This window comes from Triturus cristatus, chromosome 7 (genome assembly GCF_964204655.1).
Source record: "Triturus cristatus chromosome 7, aTriCri1.1, whole genome shotgun sequence".
NCBI classification, from domain to species: domain Eukaryota; kingdom Metazoa; phylum Chordata; class Amphibia; order Caudata; family Salamandridae; genus Triturus; species Triturus cristatus.
The window spans coordinates 809,409,647-809,428,461 of record NC_140590.1 but is presented as its reverse complement, the minus strand read 5'-3'; the positions used below and the strand labels follow the sequence as shown (position 1 = coordinate 809,428,461).

At 47.2% G+C, this 18,815-nt stretch overlaps 1 protein-coding gene across 2 annotated transcripts in view; it reads left to right on the top strand.

The window, feature by feature from the left end:
- The window catches only part of LOC146810615 (uncharacterized), an 80,043-nt gene extending 62,264 nt beyond the window's left edge, over positions 1-17,779 (top strand). The window contains exons 1-3 of one of the 2 annotated variants that reach the window (XM_085617668.1): positions 849-2,049; positions 10,557-10,688; positions 13,951-17,779. In XM_085617668.1, the coding sequence (XP_085473794.1) occupies positions 1,875-2,049; positions 10,557-10,688; positions 13,951-14,195 (552 nt within the window). In that variant the 5' untranslated portion in view covers positions 849-1,874 and the 3' untranslated portion in view covers positions 14,196-17,779. Of the gene's footprint in view, positions 1-848; positions 2,050-10,556; positions 10,689-13,950 lie in introns of those variants that run through there. The other variant, XM_085617669.1, reaches the window with a different exon arrangement.
- The last annotated feature ends 1,036 nt before the right edge of the window (positions 17,780-18,815 follow it).

Here is an 18,815-nt window from a genome sequence, read left to right as displayed (position 1 = left end):
AAATAACAGTTTGGTTATAATTACCCTAACTTAATGGTCTAAATCTTATTGACTTCAGAAGGATAAAAAATAAAGTTCTGAGATTCAAATATGTGATCTTAATGCTAGGAAGGGATCTCTGTCTTGCTGGTGCTATGCCACATTCGGTTCCCTAGTAAATCCTGGACCCCTGCAGACCCTTTCCTCGCGATTGTAGCATGAGTTAGAAGTTTTGATTAAATCCTAGAATGCTTAGGGGAAACTCTGTCTGCTTTGCTTCCAGTTCCTGAAGTGGACCATAGTATTTTTGCTTCCAAGCGGATCCGAATTTGTCATAAAAACGACCAAATTGCACAACTATCATTCCATTTATTCAGCAAAGGAAGTCAATAGCTCTGTTCATGCATAAAATGTTGAGCAAACACAACACGAAGATTCCTTTATTCTGGTGCACAATGCCCGGCCGGAGTTATTGATTGGCAGACCATACCAGGCCAGAACCATATGTCGCGTATGATATGCGGGCAGGATATAACAGCAGAGTCTCCTAACTAACACCCAAAAGGAACAGCAAGCTCGTTCACAAACCATACCTGCAGGTCCCTGTTCGCTGGCCTGGCTACTCACAGCAACTGGTCAACTTGGACATCCCTTGACCCCCTGACCTCCTGCAGCTACTTGCGCTGCTCAGATGAGAAGCCGAAGTAGTGTCCATGAAATCGCTACCCAGCCAGGATTCTGAGGAGATGATACATTTTTTTGGACCAACACATGCGCAATAGGAATGGTCCACACATATATGTATATATACATATATAAACATAAGCTTTTGGGACACTAGTGGAGCTTTCCTCGGATAAGAAACTCATCCAGGACGAAGGTTTGAAAGAAAGTTTCACTTTCAGCAGGAGTAGGACAGTTTTTGGAAGCTGTACTGAGCAGTCTGTATCTGAACAATAGGACAGATGATAGCAGATTTTATATGGAAACGTTTCTTTATGTAGGTGATAACGAGGCATTCAATACAGCAACAGCAGCCTAGGTCCAGCAACGCGTATCCAGGATTGCGACGCTGATGGACTTATGCGGATATCCTTGCTGAAGAGCCAGAGCTGTGTATTCGGGTGTTGCTGATTGAGATTCTTAGTGCACAGAAAGCCTTCAAGAGGGTAGGTTTATGGATTAAGACTGCAAGCTCTCAAGCCAAGACAATGATGAGATGAGGAGGACGGCATCACAAGGTGAGGCGCAGACTCGATGACGACAGGAAGCACAGTATATAAAGCAGCAGAGTGAAGGAGCTGTGCAAAACGTTACAAAAAACAGCACGTCGGAATAGATCTGGTGCATGAAAAATTAAACTCCATCCACACTGGGACTTATAGCACCACAATTGCAATTCTCACCAGTTAGCAAAACCACAGAACCATCATCACTGTTTATAGAACTGAATGACCATTCGCACTGGGAGACATCCCACACCGAGGACCCTTCTCACTAAATAATGTAAGTAGAGGACCAGTATCACACATTACAATAACTCATGGATCATTCCAACCAGGTTTTACAGTGACGTTGACTCAATTTCCACATGATAATATTATCCATGGAGGATAACGACTCGATGAATATTCACACTGCATAAGAAAGCAGGACCATTCCTGCCAGGAGCTACAATAACATAAGGAACATTCCTACTCAAACAGGGTAAGGACTGGAGGGATCCTCATTGGATCATGCTAACAGGATATTGCACCACCACCAGGACAATTCATCCACGCTGGGCTTTTTTACAAGCCTAAAGAGAGGAAGGAGAGGACCTATTAGTGGCCAAGAGGACAACACTGTGAGTGGACACTTGTCACCAGCCCCTTCCTCCCGCAGTGGTCAGCGTGATGCAGCGTGCCCAGCTGGCCTCGGTGTTGGTCTCCATGGAGGGTGTCCTCTACACAGTGTCCTTGCTGGCACCGGCCTGGCTGAATCATGACAACGGGGTTTCCCAGGGGCTCTTCCTGCTCTGCACCACGGTTGACCGTTTCACCGCCTGCTTCTCCACGCCTGCCTGGCTTGGTGAGTGTGAATCCTATAGGAATGCTTATGCCGACCTTAGGTTGCTTCAAAGTTATGAGGTGAAAAAAGAAGTGGGGAGGCGGATCTGGAGAGTGGAAATTGGAGAGGCAGGGAGGGAAAATGACATGCAAGAAACTATAATGTAATTATTTTGGTATTTAACAGTTTTAGAGAGTGCAGTTTGTCTCATAACTCTTTTTACGGGATGTATATTAGTGGCTTATCATGCACTCATTGCCAATCGTTTTTAGGTGCTGAATGGCAAACATTTGGGTTAAAACGGCGACCCAGTTCAGAAAAGGGGAGAATAAGCTGTGCCTCAGAGTCATAGCAAGATGATGGCCGAGTCGTCCCTTTAATGATTGTAAAAATATACATTGCACTTGTGAGTGCGAAGGTTCGGCTTTATTAGCTGTATATATTTTCTGCAAGGACAATCACACTCTGACAGTCATTTTACAGCCGTGCACTGTAAGTAGTTAAATACTTTTGTTAATTTCCCCTTTAAATCATTTTAACTAAAATACAAACAGTTCATACGTTACACATTAACAGTGCTAGATGACATTCTTTTTTCGAAAATGTAATTTATCTTCTGTCTCCACAAACATGTTATTGCCTGCTCCTCATTTTATCATTTGCTTCATTAACATCCGTATTCAAAGCATTCTCCTGAGCAAATCAAATGTATATCAAGTCCAATCTACAAAGCCATTTGCGCTGATAAGTTAGATCTAAAAAACGCAAATGACTCAATTTACAAGCACAAAGTGTCCACAAATATTATCCCATGCTTTAGTAATATTCCGCAAAAGTAAATCCAGCACAAGGGGTGTGGAGTGAGCCTTTCAAGGCTTGTTCAGCTCTGGCTCGGTGCTGGCCGTTAGGGCACATCCTCTGGATTTTTGAATCTGCAAAAAGGTGCACATCTGCACCCACGCCAAAAGTAACTCTGATATACAACCTTTTCAGAAACCAGGCAACCAACTCCTTCAGGTCTTAGGGGCATATACCACATTTTTTTGGCTCCACAAGCAAATTCTAAACATCTAGAATAATGGATTTAATTTCACTCTTGTAAACTGTATTCTGAGTCAAGGGACTTTCCTTCCTTTTTTAACCAGGGGAGATTCTAAGGCATGTCTCAGTGCAGTAAAATTCCCCAAGACCTTATTTTTCTGAACATTATCCAGTATGTCCAAAGCTCTCCTTTTAACTTTCATTTTCCTCTTTTTCAATGAACCTTGGGACCTTATTAATCGAGACACAATTCATCTGATCTCCATGTGCCCTTCTGTCAGCCCCGAGAAGTGGGTTCAGGGGACAGAGCAATATTTGGCAAGACACAGCGCCCTGATTCCCCTGCACTTGGCTTAAAACAGTGAGCTGCAGGTTCTGGTAGGATGACGAATGGGCACAGACATTGATGGGAGATACCCTCTGCCCATATCTCTCTGCATATGGCTGGTTGAAGGTTGTGCACAGTGAATTCTTACACAGGCTAGTAGCCACAGTGAATTGATAAGAAAAGCGTCCACAGAAAAAAACATTGCTGCAAGCAAGCTGAGTTCAAATAGAGCACACTGAGGGCATGACTGATGGCTCTGCCCATTTCACTCTTGGGGTAGGGGTGCTGATGGCAGGCCTTATGCCCAGAGCCCACTAGCACCATTTCACATTTAACTCCCAGCCTTTATAAGGTTAGTCCCTGCACCCACAGCATGATGGGTCCATGAAAACATTGTTCATGGATGTGAGGGCATCAAGGATGTCGATGATGTGATATGTGATTTGTGGGACCGTTTGTATGGCTATCAAAGTTATTATTGCCTGAAACATACAGAATTGTTTCTTGAACTAACATTTTCCGTGGTAAAACCCACTAGCTAGCAATGTTTGGGATCATTCTGTAGATGCCAAATGACCTGAAACTCGGCGGTTCTCAGAATTAGTCATTAACCAGAGGCCGGGTCTGGTGGCTTAATGGTCTAATGTGTCCACTGTGGGGGGCTGTGTTGTCAACCTCATGGTCACAGGTTCAAATCTCGGAGGGTCCACTCAGCCTTTTATCTTTCTGTGGTCAATAAAAGGAGTACTATTGAGTTGGGTAACAATAAAACATGTGTTATTCAGTGCCAAGATACCCTTCGGGGTGAACATGCACTTTATAAATACACATGCAGTGCTGTCTCCCTGAACCCATTACTGATTCCCTAATCTCCCAAAAGATACACCGACCAAGGTGCCGAGGACACCTGCCGAAGTGTGTGCCCACCCATTACCAGCGCCCCTTCTAAAACCTATTGAATTTACCACTCCGAAGAAGTAGCTTGAAATGAATAAAAAGTGTAATTGATTATAGTGACACATTTCTACAATGTTACATTCAACATTTATTCATCAAACCCGGGCTCTTTACAATTCTGCTTCCTTTTCTTTTGTCACTATAAAATACACAAATACAACATACACCAGTGTTAAACATGTACAAGTGCCCGGGAGATCATGCCCATTTCGACTCATGGTGGTGTAAGGTGCATTCATGGGATAGGATCTCCCGCTCTTAGTTCCCTGAGGCTAAGTCAAGATGAACTCTTTGAACTCACGAGATATCCATAAAGAAAACACCCAAGGAACCTACTTTCCCAAGGGATCTACCTTTTCATTACAAAATATAGTTATGCCGAAAAATAAAAGTGTTTTTACATACTACAAACCTAGTAAAGGCGCAATTGCTAACCGATTTATACAGTGTAATGATTGCAATTAATAAAAAATACCTTACAGTCCTTAAGTGGGTATGGAGCATTCAATTTTATTGTAAAATACACAACTTTACAATATATGGGTTGAATATTCTGCTTGACCATATATTTTTAACACCCTTATAGTATATATTCATTCCAAAGCATTTATAAACATATACATAATTTCCAAAACTAAAACAATTCATCAGAACAACGCGATCTGGAATAGTTTAGATACAAACAATCCGTCCTACAATCCTATATCTTTGCGATACGGAGTAAAAACGCTATAGACTAGTTATGTTACTCCTTTAATTTCAGTTCTTGGCAGGAATGCTTAAGTCTCCTTATATGGCCTCTCTCTGAACTGCAGTGAGTAGAACCTTGTGTCCAAGCCCCATATTTTTATGGTAGGAAGGTTCTCTCTGGGTACCCACTACCACTCCTATCCCTCCGATGCAGGAAGCCCCCATCATTCTCTTCGATCCCTACCTTTCAGCTCCTGCACGGCTGACCTTCAACTCCCATCTGGCCTTCATCTTCACCTCTGCACCATCTCAAGCACCAGCATCCAGCTCTCGCTCGCACTGGTACATCCTTCGCATGCTATACAGGCAAACAGACAATGAGTTATACTCACAACCAGTGACTAAAACAAATGGTGCTGAATCCTGGACAGCCTACATGCCACTGGAAGCTCTATGCACTGCACTAGCATCACCCATGCTAAAAAGGGATTCATAGGGAAGCATTTGTACTAGTAATCTCTGCACACCAGATGTTCCTAGGTGCCAGTGGGAGTCAGTGTCTTGATGTGAGGAGCTGGGCCACTTGTGCTAAAAAAAAGCCACTCTGTTGGCATCGGACACTGCCTGCGCTGTCACTATACTTCATATTGAAGACTAACTGTGGCAAGTGTGGACGCTGTGGAATCTTGATGAACTATGCAAAATTGGGAGATTTCTGTAAATAAAAATAGTTATGGTATATTATCACTGCATGTTCTGTTAACATGCATGCTTTCTACCCTCGTATTACTATGGCTAAAATAAGAGCAACCCCAAATAAAAAAAACGTGTCAGTGAATCTCCTGCAAGAAAAACAATGTTCCAGATCTCCTTTGCATCAACTGCTTTCCATCCAAGCCAATAATGGCTGCCTTTAATCTGGGGGTGAACACCTTTACAAGTAGCTCTATCAGGAAGCCGGGTATCAACATGTTTATGCCCCCGCCTTCTGTAGCTGGCCAGAAAACTGCGATAAATAAAATCATTGGGAAATGAGTTTGAAGCCCTTTTCAGACGGTCTTATGTCAACTTAGGCTTCGGGTTTGTTTCTATCTGGCTGCATATTTGGAAAACTACAAATCCAGAGAACACCTCCTTGTGGTCACTCTGCTGGGTGCAGTTTTGTGTCTATTGGGTTAGAATAGGGTAGGTCGCTCCCCTGCCCTCGCGGCGCCACCAGATCCTCTGTGCCTGCCTTCTGCTCTGTTGTTGTACCGACTGTCCCCCAGAGTGTCTTCCTTTTTCCCCTGTGTATGATCGCGTCCCCTTTTGCTTTTTTGTATCCCAGAGTGCCTGCTTTCCCCGTGTGATCGCGCTCCCCTTGCCTTCTGTATCCCTGAGTGCCTGCTTTCCCTGTTGTGATCGCGCTCCCCTTGCTTTTTGTATCCCTGAGTGCCTGCTGCCCCTCGTGCCCCCGCCGTCCCCCCTCCCGTCCTACCGCCGCTTTTTGTCGTTTTTTCTCGCTTTTCCGGCTTTTGTACCCCTTCTAGGTACTTTTCCGCCTTTTCGGGCCTCCTCGCCTCCCCAAGGCCCTTCGCCGCTTTTCCCGCTCTTTTTCCCCCCTACCCGCCCTCCTCCCACCTCCCAGCTGTCCCCGCCTCCCCGGCTACCCCTTATATGGCGGCCGCGCGCAGCGGGCACGCCGCTGGCGCTCCGAAGGCGCGCCTAAGGCAAGCCCGTCTGCGCCCGTCCGCGCCCGTCCGCGCCTGGACCGCGCCCAGCACCCGAACCTCTGGCCCCCGCGCCCCCGCCTGACCTACGACCCCGCCTTCCTCGCCAACCTCAACCCCGGCCGCACGCTGGGCTGCTGCTGCGCCACCCCGAAACGCACCCACGGACCCTTCACCTGCAGCAACTGCCGCTTCACCTGCCTCCGAACCCACTCCGCTTCCGCCAAGAACTACTCCCCCGGAAACAACCTCCACTGCATCCTGGTCAACACCCGATCCATCCACAGGCACGCCATCGAACTGTGGAACCTCATCAACTCTACGAACCCGGACATCGCCTTCCTCACCGAGACCTGGATGAACCCCTCCTCGGCACCCGACATCGCCATAGCCATCCCCGACGGCTACAAAATCATCCGGAAAGACCGCACCAACCGCATCGGAGGAGGCATCGCCATCGCACACAAAAACTCCATCCGCATCTCGACCGACACCGACAACTCACTCCCCGATGCCGAACACCTCCACTTCATGATCCACAGCGACCCCAAAACCACCCTCAGAGGCACCCTCATGTACAGACCACCAGGACCTCGCACCAAGTTCAGCGAAGACATCGCAGACTTCGTCAACCCTCACGCACTCTCATCCACCGACTACATCCTCCTAGGAGACCTCAACTTTCACCTGGAGAACCTCACCGACAACAACACCACCGCCTTACTGGACAACCTCGCCAACCTGGGACTGAATCAGCTAGTCAACACCCCCACCCACGACGCCGGACACACGCTCGACCCCATCTTCTCCTCCAGCAAACACATCACCTTCAGCCACACCACCGAACTCACCTGGTCGGACCACAGCTGCGTCCACTTCATCTTCAAGAAGACCACCGTGCCCCACCACACCCAGCAACCACCAAGAAGACACTGGAATCGTATCACCACGGAACAGCTCGCATCAACCCTCTCCCAGAACCAACCCACCAGCACCACCGACCCCAACGTAGCCGCCAACAACCTCACAAACTGGATCTCCGACTGCGCTAACCTCCTGGCCCCCCTGAAGACTCAAGCCAGCACCAACAACCACAAGAAAAACTCCTGGTTCACCCCCGACCTCAAGAACTCCAAGAAAGAATGCCGCGCCCGCGAGAAGACGTGGCGCCTTAACCAGACCGAAGAGAACATGTCAGCTCTCAAGGACGCCACCCGCCAACACCACCAACACCTCCGCGCCGCACGAAAAACAGCCTACCGGAACAGACTTGACAACAACGCCCACAACAGCAAGGAACTATTTGGCATCGTTAAAGAGCTCTCCAACCCGGAAGCAGAAAACAACTCCATCCCTCCCTCACAGGACCTCTGCGACTCCCTCGCAACCTTCTTCCACCACAAGATCACCGACATATACAACAGCTTCCCGACCGCCGACACAAGCCCCCCTCCGGAACCCGCCACCGACACCACCACCATCCTCACCTGGAACCCTACCACCACCGAGGAGACCACGCGCACAATGAACTCGATCCACTCCGGATCCCCATCGGACCCCTGCCCGCACCACATCTACAACAAGGCCGACAACATCATCGCACCGCACCGCACCTCCGAGACGTCATCAACGCCTCCCTCACCGCCGCCACCTTCCCGGAGAGCTGGAAACACGCAGAGCTCAACGCCCTCTTAAAGAAACCTACAGCAGACCCCACCGAACTCAAAAACTTCCGGCCCATCTCTCTCCTGCCGTTCCCCGCCAAAGTGATTGAGAAAATCGTCAACGCTCAACTCACCAACGCCCTGGAAACGACTCCCTCGACCCCACACAGTTCGGTTTCAGGGCCAACCACAGCACCGAAACCGCCCTGATCGCAGCAACGGACGACATCAGAGCCCTGACCGACAAGGGAGAGACCGTGGCCCTCATACTCCTGGACCTCTCTGCAGCCTTCGACACGGTCTGCCACCGCACCCTGATACGCCGCCTCAGCAACGCCGGCATCAGAAGCAAGGCCCTGGAATGGATCGTCTCCTTCCTCTCCGGGAGGACTCAGAGAGTCCGCCTTCCCCCCTTCAGATCCACAGCCACGGAGATCATCTGCGGCGTACCTCAAGGATCCTCCCTCAGCCCCACTCTCTTCAACGTCTACATGACCCCCCTGGCGAACATCGCACGCAAACACGGACTCGACATTATATCATACGCCGACGACACCCAGCTCATCTTATCCCTCACTAACAACCCCACATCAGCCAGGACCAGACTACATGAAGGAATGAAGGAAGTGGCGAACTGGATGACAGACAGCCGTCTGAAAACTGAACACAGAGAAAACGGAGGTCCTCATCCTCGGCCCCACTCCCACCGCATGGGATGACTCCTGGTGGCCCCCCGCCCTAGGCAGCACTCCCCAACCCACCGACCACACGCGCAACCTCGGCTTCATCCTGGACTCTTCCCTCACCATGACCAGACAGGTGAACTCGGTGACCTCGGCATGTTTTAACACCCTCCGCATGCTCCGCAAGATCTTCCGCTGGATCCCCACCGACACCAGGAAGACCGTCACCCACGCCCTCGTCACCAGCCGCTTGGACTACGGGAACACCCTGTACGCTGGCATCACCACCAAGCTGCAGAGGAAACTCCAACGGATCCAGAACGCTGCCACAAGACTCATCCTGGACATCCCTCGCCACCACCACATCTCCGGACACCTGAAAAAACTCCATTGGCTACCCGTCAACAAGCGGATCACCTTCCGACTACTCACCCACGCACACAAAGCCCTTCACAACCTCGGACCCAAACTCATCAACAACCGCGTCTCCTTCTACACTCCCCCGCGCACTCTGCGCTCCACCGGACAGGCCCTGGCAGCCATACCCCACATCCGCAAAGCCACCGCCGGAGGAAGATCCTTCTCTTTTCTAGCAGCAAAGACCTGGAACTCTCTGCCCAGCCACCTTCGCGCCATACCTGACCACCACTCCTTCAGAAGGCAGCTCAAGACCTGGCTCTTCGAGCACTGACCCCCCCCCCCTCCCAGCGCCTTGAGACCCTTGATGGGTGAGTAGCGCGCTTTATAAATGCGATTGATTGATTGATTGATTGATTAATAATAACGGGGTGTTTTCTGTTGAATGATGCACAGCATTTATCAAAGAAATATTTTAATGTCCCCGAAAACTGGTTGTGATGCTAAGTGCCCGTGCAGCTTTTTACCCAGTTTGAAACAAGCCATTCTGGCCAGTTGCCATGTACTTGCTGGCATGAGGTGGGAGGTGTACAGGGCATGCGTTCTTTTCTGGGACGGGTCGAACAGTAAGAGCTCCTGTGAGAATGCCCACACTGGTCGTTTCATTTAGCAACGACCCCCTTCCGCTTCTCTTTCCCTCTGTGCACGGTGAAGGGCCCTCTCCTGAATGCCTCTCTCATCGCCTCTATCATTAGAGGCCTGTGACCCTCGCCTCCATGTGCTCTCAGCCTGTCGTGCTTCTGCAGAGAGCAGCCTCTGCTGGGTGCCCTGCCAGCCTCTCTCCTCTCTCATCACAGCGCTGTTATCCTCTCTTTGAACTGGACCTCCATTATCTCATTAAATGAGACCCTCCTATAGTTACTCCTCAGCCTCCCTACCCATCCTGTCAACAGGGCCTCATCAGGCAGTCTGTGCTCCCAGCCCCCCTTCGGTGATGGCCGCCTCTCCCAAAGGCCTCTCCATACTCTCGTTTTAGGAAGTTTCTCCTGGCTCCATATGCACTTTTCAGATCCCATGATTCTCTCCTCTCTCGTTGCAGGGCCGGGGAGCCTCTCCTGGATCTGCCTCACAGCCTCAGCATCGATGACTTTTCTCAGCTTGTTTACCATAAAGCCGACCCTTGTGGAGGGAAAGAGACCCGTGGCCGCAGTGGTCCTCAGCACCTTGGCAGGTAAGCCTCACGGACGCTCCACATAAATACACCTGCGAATGTGCGATGCATCCAGTCAGGAGTCTGTGTGCAGTATGCAAAACGTCGAATTACAGGATTGCATTTCCAGCAACCTGTGATGATATGTTTGGGTGTCGTGTTCTAATTAATTCCTGGGTTGACTGGAATCATGTAAGGAATAGTGCACTGATTTCCAAACTGTGGGTCACGACAGTGGATCACAAGACGATTTTTGGTGGCTTGTGAAAATATAAGCAATAAATAAAGATACATTTAAACTCAGGGGCAGATTTACAAGCCCCTTGCAACACTTTTGCACCACTTTTTCATCACTTTTGTGATGCAGCGGAGGTGTAAAAAAAATGCGGACAATTTACAACGTGGCGCATCTAGGGAGATGCGTCACGCTGTAAAGCCCTGCGTTCCATTATATGTAGGGTGGGCGTTCCCATGCAAGAAAACCACATGAAAGTGACGCAGTGGAATTTACAAGATTTCACTGTGTCACTTTTAGGATGCCACTGCGTCAAAACCTTACGCCTGGTTTGAGCAGGCGTAAGGAGTAATGCAGTGTAGTGGGAATAGGCCTCAAAATGCAGTGCTGGAGTTGCGTTGTGCTTGCGACACGACTCCAGCAATGTGTGACTTTTGCCCCAAAAGATGCGTCAGCATTACTGATGCATCTGTCAATCCTTGCGCCATGGTGCGACATATTGTAAATACGGCGCAACCATGGGGGTACAAGGGTGTCTCAGGGTGGCGCAGGGAAAGTGACGCATCTCTACGGATGCTTGTTTCCGGTCCAGGGAAGACATGGCTTGGCAGTTCGGGCTGGACTGTTCCTATGAGGCACAGGGTCAGACTGATTTGCATATGGCCATGTCTGAATGGGGTGGCGGAGTGAGATAAAGAATGATGGATTAAACCCAGATCAGTTGACTGGGGGTGAGTGTTAGCAATATTCAACACTCCGTCCATCATCCCCTTTGGTTTTGCATCTCTACAGATGTGTCACTTTCTTGTAAATCTGCCCCCCAGTATTTAACATGTCAGATTTGTTGCGCTTCGAAGACAAATGATCAAATGTCAGACTATGTCTTCTGACGAATTGCTGCTTTTCTTAACATGAGGATTGGTGTTTACTACAATCCTCTCACTCTGCAGTCAAAGAAAGTAAAGCGAATAATGCAACAGTCTTGCTGGGGTACAGAGAATGAGAACGGAAAGGCTGTAGGATGTAATTTTCTGTAACACAATAAAATGTAAATACCTGTAAATGAACTGCACACATTCAGCTGTTAGGAAAGCGAAAATGAAGCACACTTCTGTAAATCTGATGTGTGAGGGAAGCAAAGATTTTAATAGGATCAAAGCTAATCAAGTCAATTGCTTGTGATGCTCAAATGATACATAATCACCGAAACTGATTTCCACACATTATCCTTTGTGTGCAAATCAATAAAACTGAATGCCTGCAAATGTAGTGGCCATTTCAATGGAAAATGTGCTCTCTGTCAACAACAGTGTGCTGTAACACCATACTTTAGTTACATCAAAAATCGACTGCCTTGTGGCTATTAAAGCTAGTTGGGTCGTGAAAGTTTGTTGTTCTAAAAAGTGGGTCATGATTCTAAAAAGACTGGTAAGCACTGGAAGAGTGGGATTTTTGTGGCATAGTGACATGTCTTTTAGGATAGTCCCGTCATGTATACCCCATTTTTACATACATTTTCCCATCCACATGACAATAACGATTCTAAACAGGCTACCTTGCACCGAGTAGCTTGATCCTGTCTCTTCGACACCAGGCTCTTAGTCTTCTATCATAATACCTGTACCTGAAGTACATAAACATCTCCCCAGGCAAGGCAGAATTATTCTGTATAAGGGTCACCACTTTTTTTTTCATCTTTGGCCAGCAGCCAGCTGTGCATGATCACACTGGTTTAGAAAAGCATCGGTGATTGTTTTCAAAACATTTATGATTGGTTTCAAAACATCTGTGATTGTTTTAAAAACATATCGATTCTAGAAAAAACCCTGGAGTGACCACTTTAGTATAAAAGACCCTCGCTTCCCTAGCAAATTAGAGGAGAGTTCCATCCAAGCTGTGACGGGGTCCTGCATGCTGAATCTTCACCATGCAGCGGTCTGACATCCTTTGTGGGTTGTCATCCTCGACACAAAGACGGGGTCCTTCATTCTAAACCATCAGGTGAGGGAGTTGGTTTATCCCTAGGGGTTTCTTGGCTACAGATACACATAGCTATACACATATACATCTACACATCCAGGTTAGGCTAGGTACATTTAGGCAACTTACTTAGGGCACGCATTTTAGGAATCTGCAAGTGCTACTGGTTTTATCTGAACTGCTTCTGTTTATCTTATTAGCACTATGGTAGAAATGTATCTACTATTTACGATATTGGTACTAGCAATCTCTATTGCATGCTTTTGTCTCCTGATTGTCACAGCACATATGTTCTACATGAGGTTGACGCTCGACCAATGAATACTTATTTAAACGCCCTAATCGCCATCCTGTGTATTTTCTGAGAGAAAGCAAGCATGAGTGTCTGAGCAAAAACTACTGTACTGTTTTCCACAATCCCTGAGCAATCAGGGTTGTCATGTTCAGTGGTTGCCAGAGACTACCTACACCACTTTAGAATACATGGGGGTGGTAGTAGCACTGTAAAGCTAGTTAGTCTAACGGGTCACATGTCCTGTGGGGGTATCCAGAAGTGATTGGGACACCAAGCCCTCAGTTTAGGTCATCCAAAACACGCAGGTCCTGGGGGACTCCTAGGAACTACACGACAATACAGGTGTGGTCTGAGGGCTTGGAGTCACCCATCTTCCTTCCACCTAGTGCTTTTCTTTGCAGTTGCTCTCATATTTTCTGTCTCCCTTAGTGCTGTTCAGATGGCCTTGCAACTCTTTCCTGCTCTCTGCTCTTCAGTACAATGGCATGCCAATAGCAGAATGTGTGCTCTGCGAATGACAGTCTCATTAGTTAGTCTCACACATATCCTTCCCACTCAATGCTGTGCAATTGGCTTTACACTTAGTCTTCCTTTTCCTTTGTGCTGTTCTATTTTTGTCCTCTTAGTATTGCATGACTCCTACCCTCTCCTTGATGAGCAGTTGATCCCAGGTATCCCCCATCCTTCTGCCAAAGGCTGTTTAGTTGGTCCAACACCTATATTCCCTTCTCTGAGAAATTCTGTTGGTTTCACACTTCATTTTTTCTTTTCAGTGCTGTTCTGCGCTGGAGCGATGGCGGCTTTCCTCACTACCATCACTCTGGAAGCAAGAATGCTGTTGAAACACTTGGGCTGGACCTTCTACACCTGTTGTTGCAGCCTGGCTTTCGGCTTCACTGTCACCCTCTTCCTCGGCCTACAAAAGCAGAAACCCAGCATCGTACCCACCACTCCTCTAACCTCAAAAGAGCTGCCTGTCCCCACTGCGCCCACATCCGAATCCACTCAGGTAGTCTGAGAGCACCATCGATCCCCACAGAACCTTCCCAAATCTCACCCAAGCTAGTCAAAGAGGCCATGGGATTTTGAGACCTCTTCCAATCCCAGTCACGGACAGAACTACTGCAGAACAGTAACGCACATCGCAAGGAAGCCATAGGAATAGGGCTGTACCCAAAATGCAGCCATTTTGGTACAGGCTTATTGTAAAAAAAAATCTACTCACCTGTAACACTCATTTTGTACGTTGGTATCTCCACTTAACAAAGTGGATGGTCTGTCAAGGAGGGTTCAAATCAATTTCTGCATTGTTTACTTACTATTTACTATTAGTAACTTCTAGGTCAGGGATAGTGCAACTTTTTTGGGGGCTTTTATACTTTTAGGTACGAGGCAGATAATTTTCCTGCCCTCATACACATTGGTATGGATCCTCAGGAGGGTTCTCGATGCATCTTCAGTAAGCCCAGAAGAGTAACAAAATTTGAGATGAGATAATCTTAAGGTCTGCAGACTCTTATGACACTGACCACACGTGATGCCTTGCAAGAATTTGTCTCTCCTAGGCCGTAGGGAATTAAGTCATCCAGCAATCCTGTAGGCATCCAAATCTATACCTTGCCGCACCATCTACTAGCCTCGGAGAACTCCTGTAGAAATGTAGTACTTCTTCCCACGTTGCCCCCAATTAAAACCATTACCTCTGGCCCCGGATCTCCATGCCTCACTCCAGTCATGGTTCACAGTGGCGCAGGCGTGTTCCAGCAAAACAACATAGGCCAGCTTTGCCCCATTCTGTGAGTCCAGGAGTGACTTGAACAGAAATATACAATCCAAGCTCCCTATGATTGTTTTGCTTGCCTTAATGTCATATACATTGGATTGTTATATTGAGTTCCAGAACATTATATAAGGCTTACTATTTTGACGATTTTATTTTTTAATAATTTTCATTATTGATTGCGTTTAGACATGAATTTCATTTTCACTTGTGTGAATCTGTGTTTATTTATGGGGTAACCCACTTATATCTCCCACAGCCTTGCCCTTGTATACAGCACCACTAACCACCATCGCCCAGGTGCCAGATTATTTCCCTTCTTCCATGGGAGAGAACATTCCCTGCTTTTGGCAGAGAAAATATTATCCCTAAAAGGGAGGCCTTCTTGAGGTTTTTGTTCCAGGTACACACGGTTTCGAGTAAATGCAATTTCGCACTTGCCTCATTGTATTTAAGTTTAAATATTGAATATCTGTAACCCTCTAATGTCCTCCTTGAGGCCCTGTTATCTATGTAAAGCACCTAATGGTGGCCACTGAAATGTACTCCGATTCGATTCCAGTGGCTTTAGTCGCCTTCAGCTGTAGAATAGCTGGTACTGGTCAGAGATATTCCCCCACTTGAGATGAGAGATGCTGATTCGTCTGGGATGTAATGACTCATGGAGTCAGGCAATTAGAAGAGTCCACTTTGGCTGCTGAAATTGATTTCGTGGAGGTTATACAAGCCGATAAGAGACTTGTCAGAGCCCATGGTAAAACCCTGGGAAGGATGGAGTTTCCGATGAATCCCGAATTGTAAGCACTATGTCTCAGCACCCAGTCGCCACCACTGATTAAACAGGACAAAAAAGGGTTTATCCAATGCACGCTGCCAAGCTGAAACATACATAGTTGTTGCAGACATGCCTCATGGGACATCTGTGTGGTTCTTTCATCACACTGTGATATTTTCCCTTCCATACACTGCACACATTGAGGTGCATGAAACACTAAAGAATTTCTGGTGTGGGTAGGAGGAAAAGGCTGGACTGTCAGGGCTTGGTGGCCACATAAAGGCCAAGTACAAGAGAGAGGGGGTCGCATGCATAGTTGCACGATCTGGGCACAAGTGGAATTAATTTCTCTTGGCAGTAGGCATCCTGCAATATGCTAAACTTCTTAGTAATGAAGCAGACTCTATCGGAGTGGCACTAGACAGCAGTTTTTATATTAGGGCTGTGTGCTGAGTTACATTTCCATCAGTCACCCAGAAGCTGCAAGCTCACTTCCGTCAAACTAGTCATACAAAAGTCATTTGATAAAAGTCACTGTGAATTTCCATTCACGCTCACTTCTGTGTATAACAGGCGCATCATGAGCTGCCAGTACAGCCGGCTACTTGTCATCCATGGAAGGTCTGCTCGTCCTCTTGACTTCAACATGTCCTTTGTTCTTTCTCCCGACCATCATTTTGAACAAAGAATGCCCAATCTATGTTGGTTCGTTGTCATTGACAGCTGGCACAGCTCTATGTCTCCCCACCTGAATTAAAACCAGCCCAACCTGAACTACTGTGAAACAATGGAGCTCTGCTCTGGGAAAAATGTATGTGGGGGGATACTGAGGCGGTCGTTAATATAGGAGTAACTTCAATTGGAAGGTGGGAAGATTGCTCATGCATGTCTTCTCTATGTGCCCCGCAGTGACATATGCCCTGAACAGCACTGGCCTGTGGCCTGGGCACTCCCATATTGGATACTGTCTGTAAGATTCTAATAAACTCCAGTGAAGTGGACTTGCCTGAGGCGCTAAGAGAGTTGTTTCAGGGGGGCTGATGGTGATATTTTATGCTTGGTTTGATAGACCTGTTGTGTAGCTTAATTTAGCAAGCGGTTAAGTGCACAGCAACATTTTGGAATTGTAGTGAGCGTTTGAAATAGAAAGTTCTAAATTTACAAAAGCGCCGTGTTTTTCCACGATTCTCTCGCTGCTCATGTTGTAAAAATCAAGGACTTTTGAGAGAGTTGGGCTACTGTAGTCATTCATCGTTTTGCATGTCTGCAAGGAATGTGAGCAGATGTGCTGTATGCTGCCCAGTTGGTATTGAGATTATCCATGCCTTGGTAGTGGTCATGACAGGTCTTATGGGTGCATATAGCTGAAGATAAGGTCTGCTTTCCATCACTACCCAAAGGAAACAATTGGAGCACATTAAACAATCTCCCCCATTATGACTCTAACACTTAGAACTGTCACTTGGGGTTCAGGCTTCCACCCAACGACTCTCATCTTCCGGCAATCATTGCCTGATCTGGGATTGGACCATTACAAGACTTTAAAAAGGATTATTTCTGTCCTGTTTTAATGTGGATCTTCTCCTTTCAACTGTTTTTAGGTCTTGCCTAGGCAGCACATGTGCTGTCTCTCTAAGACATGCTGTATCTACTCTGTGAGCTTCATGCATGCCCATCGATTTCCATTCGCTCTTTTGTGTGCGTTCTGAAATGCTGGCCTTTCAGTGGTGTAATGGCTGTATTTGTCCCTCCTTTGGGTGATTGGTTCCCTCCCATCGTGACTATCTCTATTACTTGTACTCATTCCCTCCTGTGTATTTATGCTAGTTTTGACACACTATTTTTGTTTTTCTTCTCGACTCATGTTTTAGGGATGTGGTGTTTCTGTGCTTTGTGAGCGAAATGCACTCAGCTGGCAGCATTAGCATTTTACAATAAGGTCTTGTTCTCTATGTCATTAATGTGGAACATAGGTGAGCGGGATGAAGGTTGGAAGGAGTGGAACTTGTGGAGGTTTGTCCTTCTCCTGACTCCAGTTGGGGTTACAATAAATATTGGAATCAACTTCAAATGACTCCATGTCTCATCCTTACGTGTGTGTGTGTGTAAATAAACTTTTTTAAATGAAATGCTTTTGTAGCCCACAAGGCTTTTGTTTGAGTAGCATGTGTAGCTTCTGTTTGATCAGCACGGCACCAGCGCTCCCGCAGACGGAATTTGCCCTCTTGATCCTTGAGCGTAATTTAATTAAATATTCAGAGCAAACGTCTCACATATCAAAGCGTCTCTCCAGCACCACTCAAACCCCCGGGTCATTCACCTGGTCTACGTGTTTCTTGACAATGACCTTCGAGTGAAAATGTGCAGCACGCAGATCCAGCGGCATGTGTGAAACGGAACCCAACCATTAACTATTGAGTTATGAGCATGGGCCAGTATCTTATCAAATTTTCTCTTCATCATGCAGTGAATAAATGCGTGTCTGTAGGAAAGATGGACCTGTGCTTGCATCCCAGGTGCTGCTCCCGTGCTAAAGTATATGTGCTGTCTCATTACTGATGGGAACGCACCACAATTGGCCCTCCAGCTGGAAGGCCCCGTAGGACCAGGGGGTGGTACTTCATTTCTGTTCTCCCCTCAAGCTATATCTATTTACTTGCAGAGCACAGTGGGTTTGTAGCATGCCCATGGAAAGGCTGTGCTGTCTCTGTGGGCCACAAGGCTTCCAACATAATTGTGGGCACTGGTTTACATGTATTTTCCACTCATTTCCCCTTTCCTGTATATTAATTTCTCTCCATTCCTCTGTCGCCCATTCTCTTCCTCTTTTTCGACCCTCAATTTATCTCTTTTCACTCTTCCTTCAACTATTTCCCCTCCTCTTTTTCTTTTCCTCTTTGCTGCTCTTTTTTCTCTCCATATCTAGTCTTCTGCCTTCTCTCTCTGTCTAACTTTCACCCAGTCACTCATCCTCTATTTCTTTTAATCTTTCTTGTGGTCATTCTCATTGTAACACGCACTATCTGTCCCCCCTCTCTCAGTTTCACTCATTCTCTCCCTCACTTCCTCTGTCTCTCTCTGAA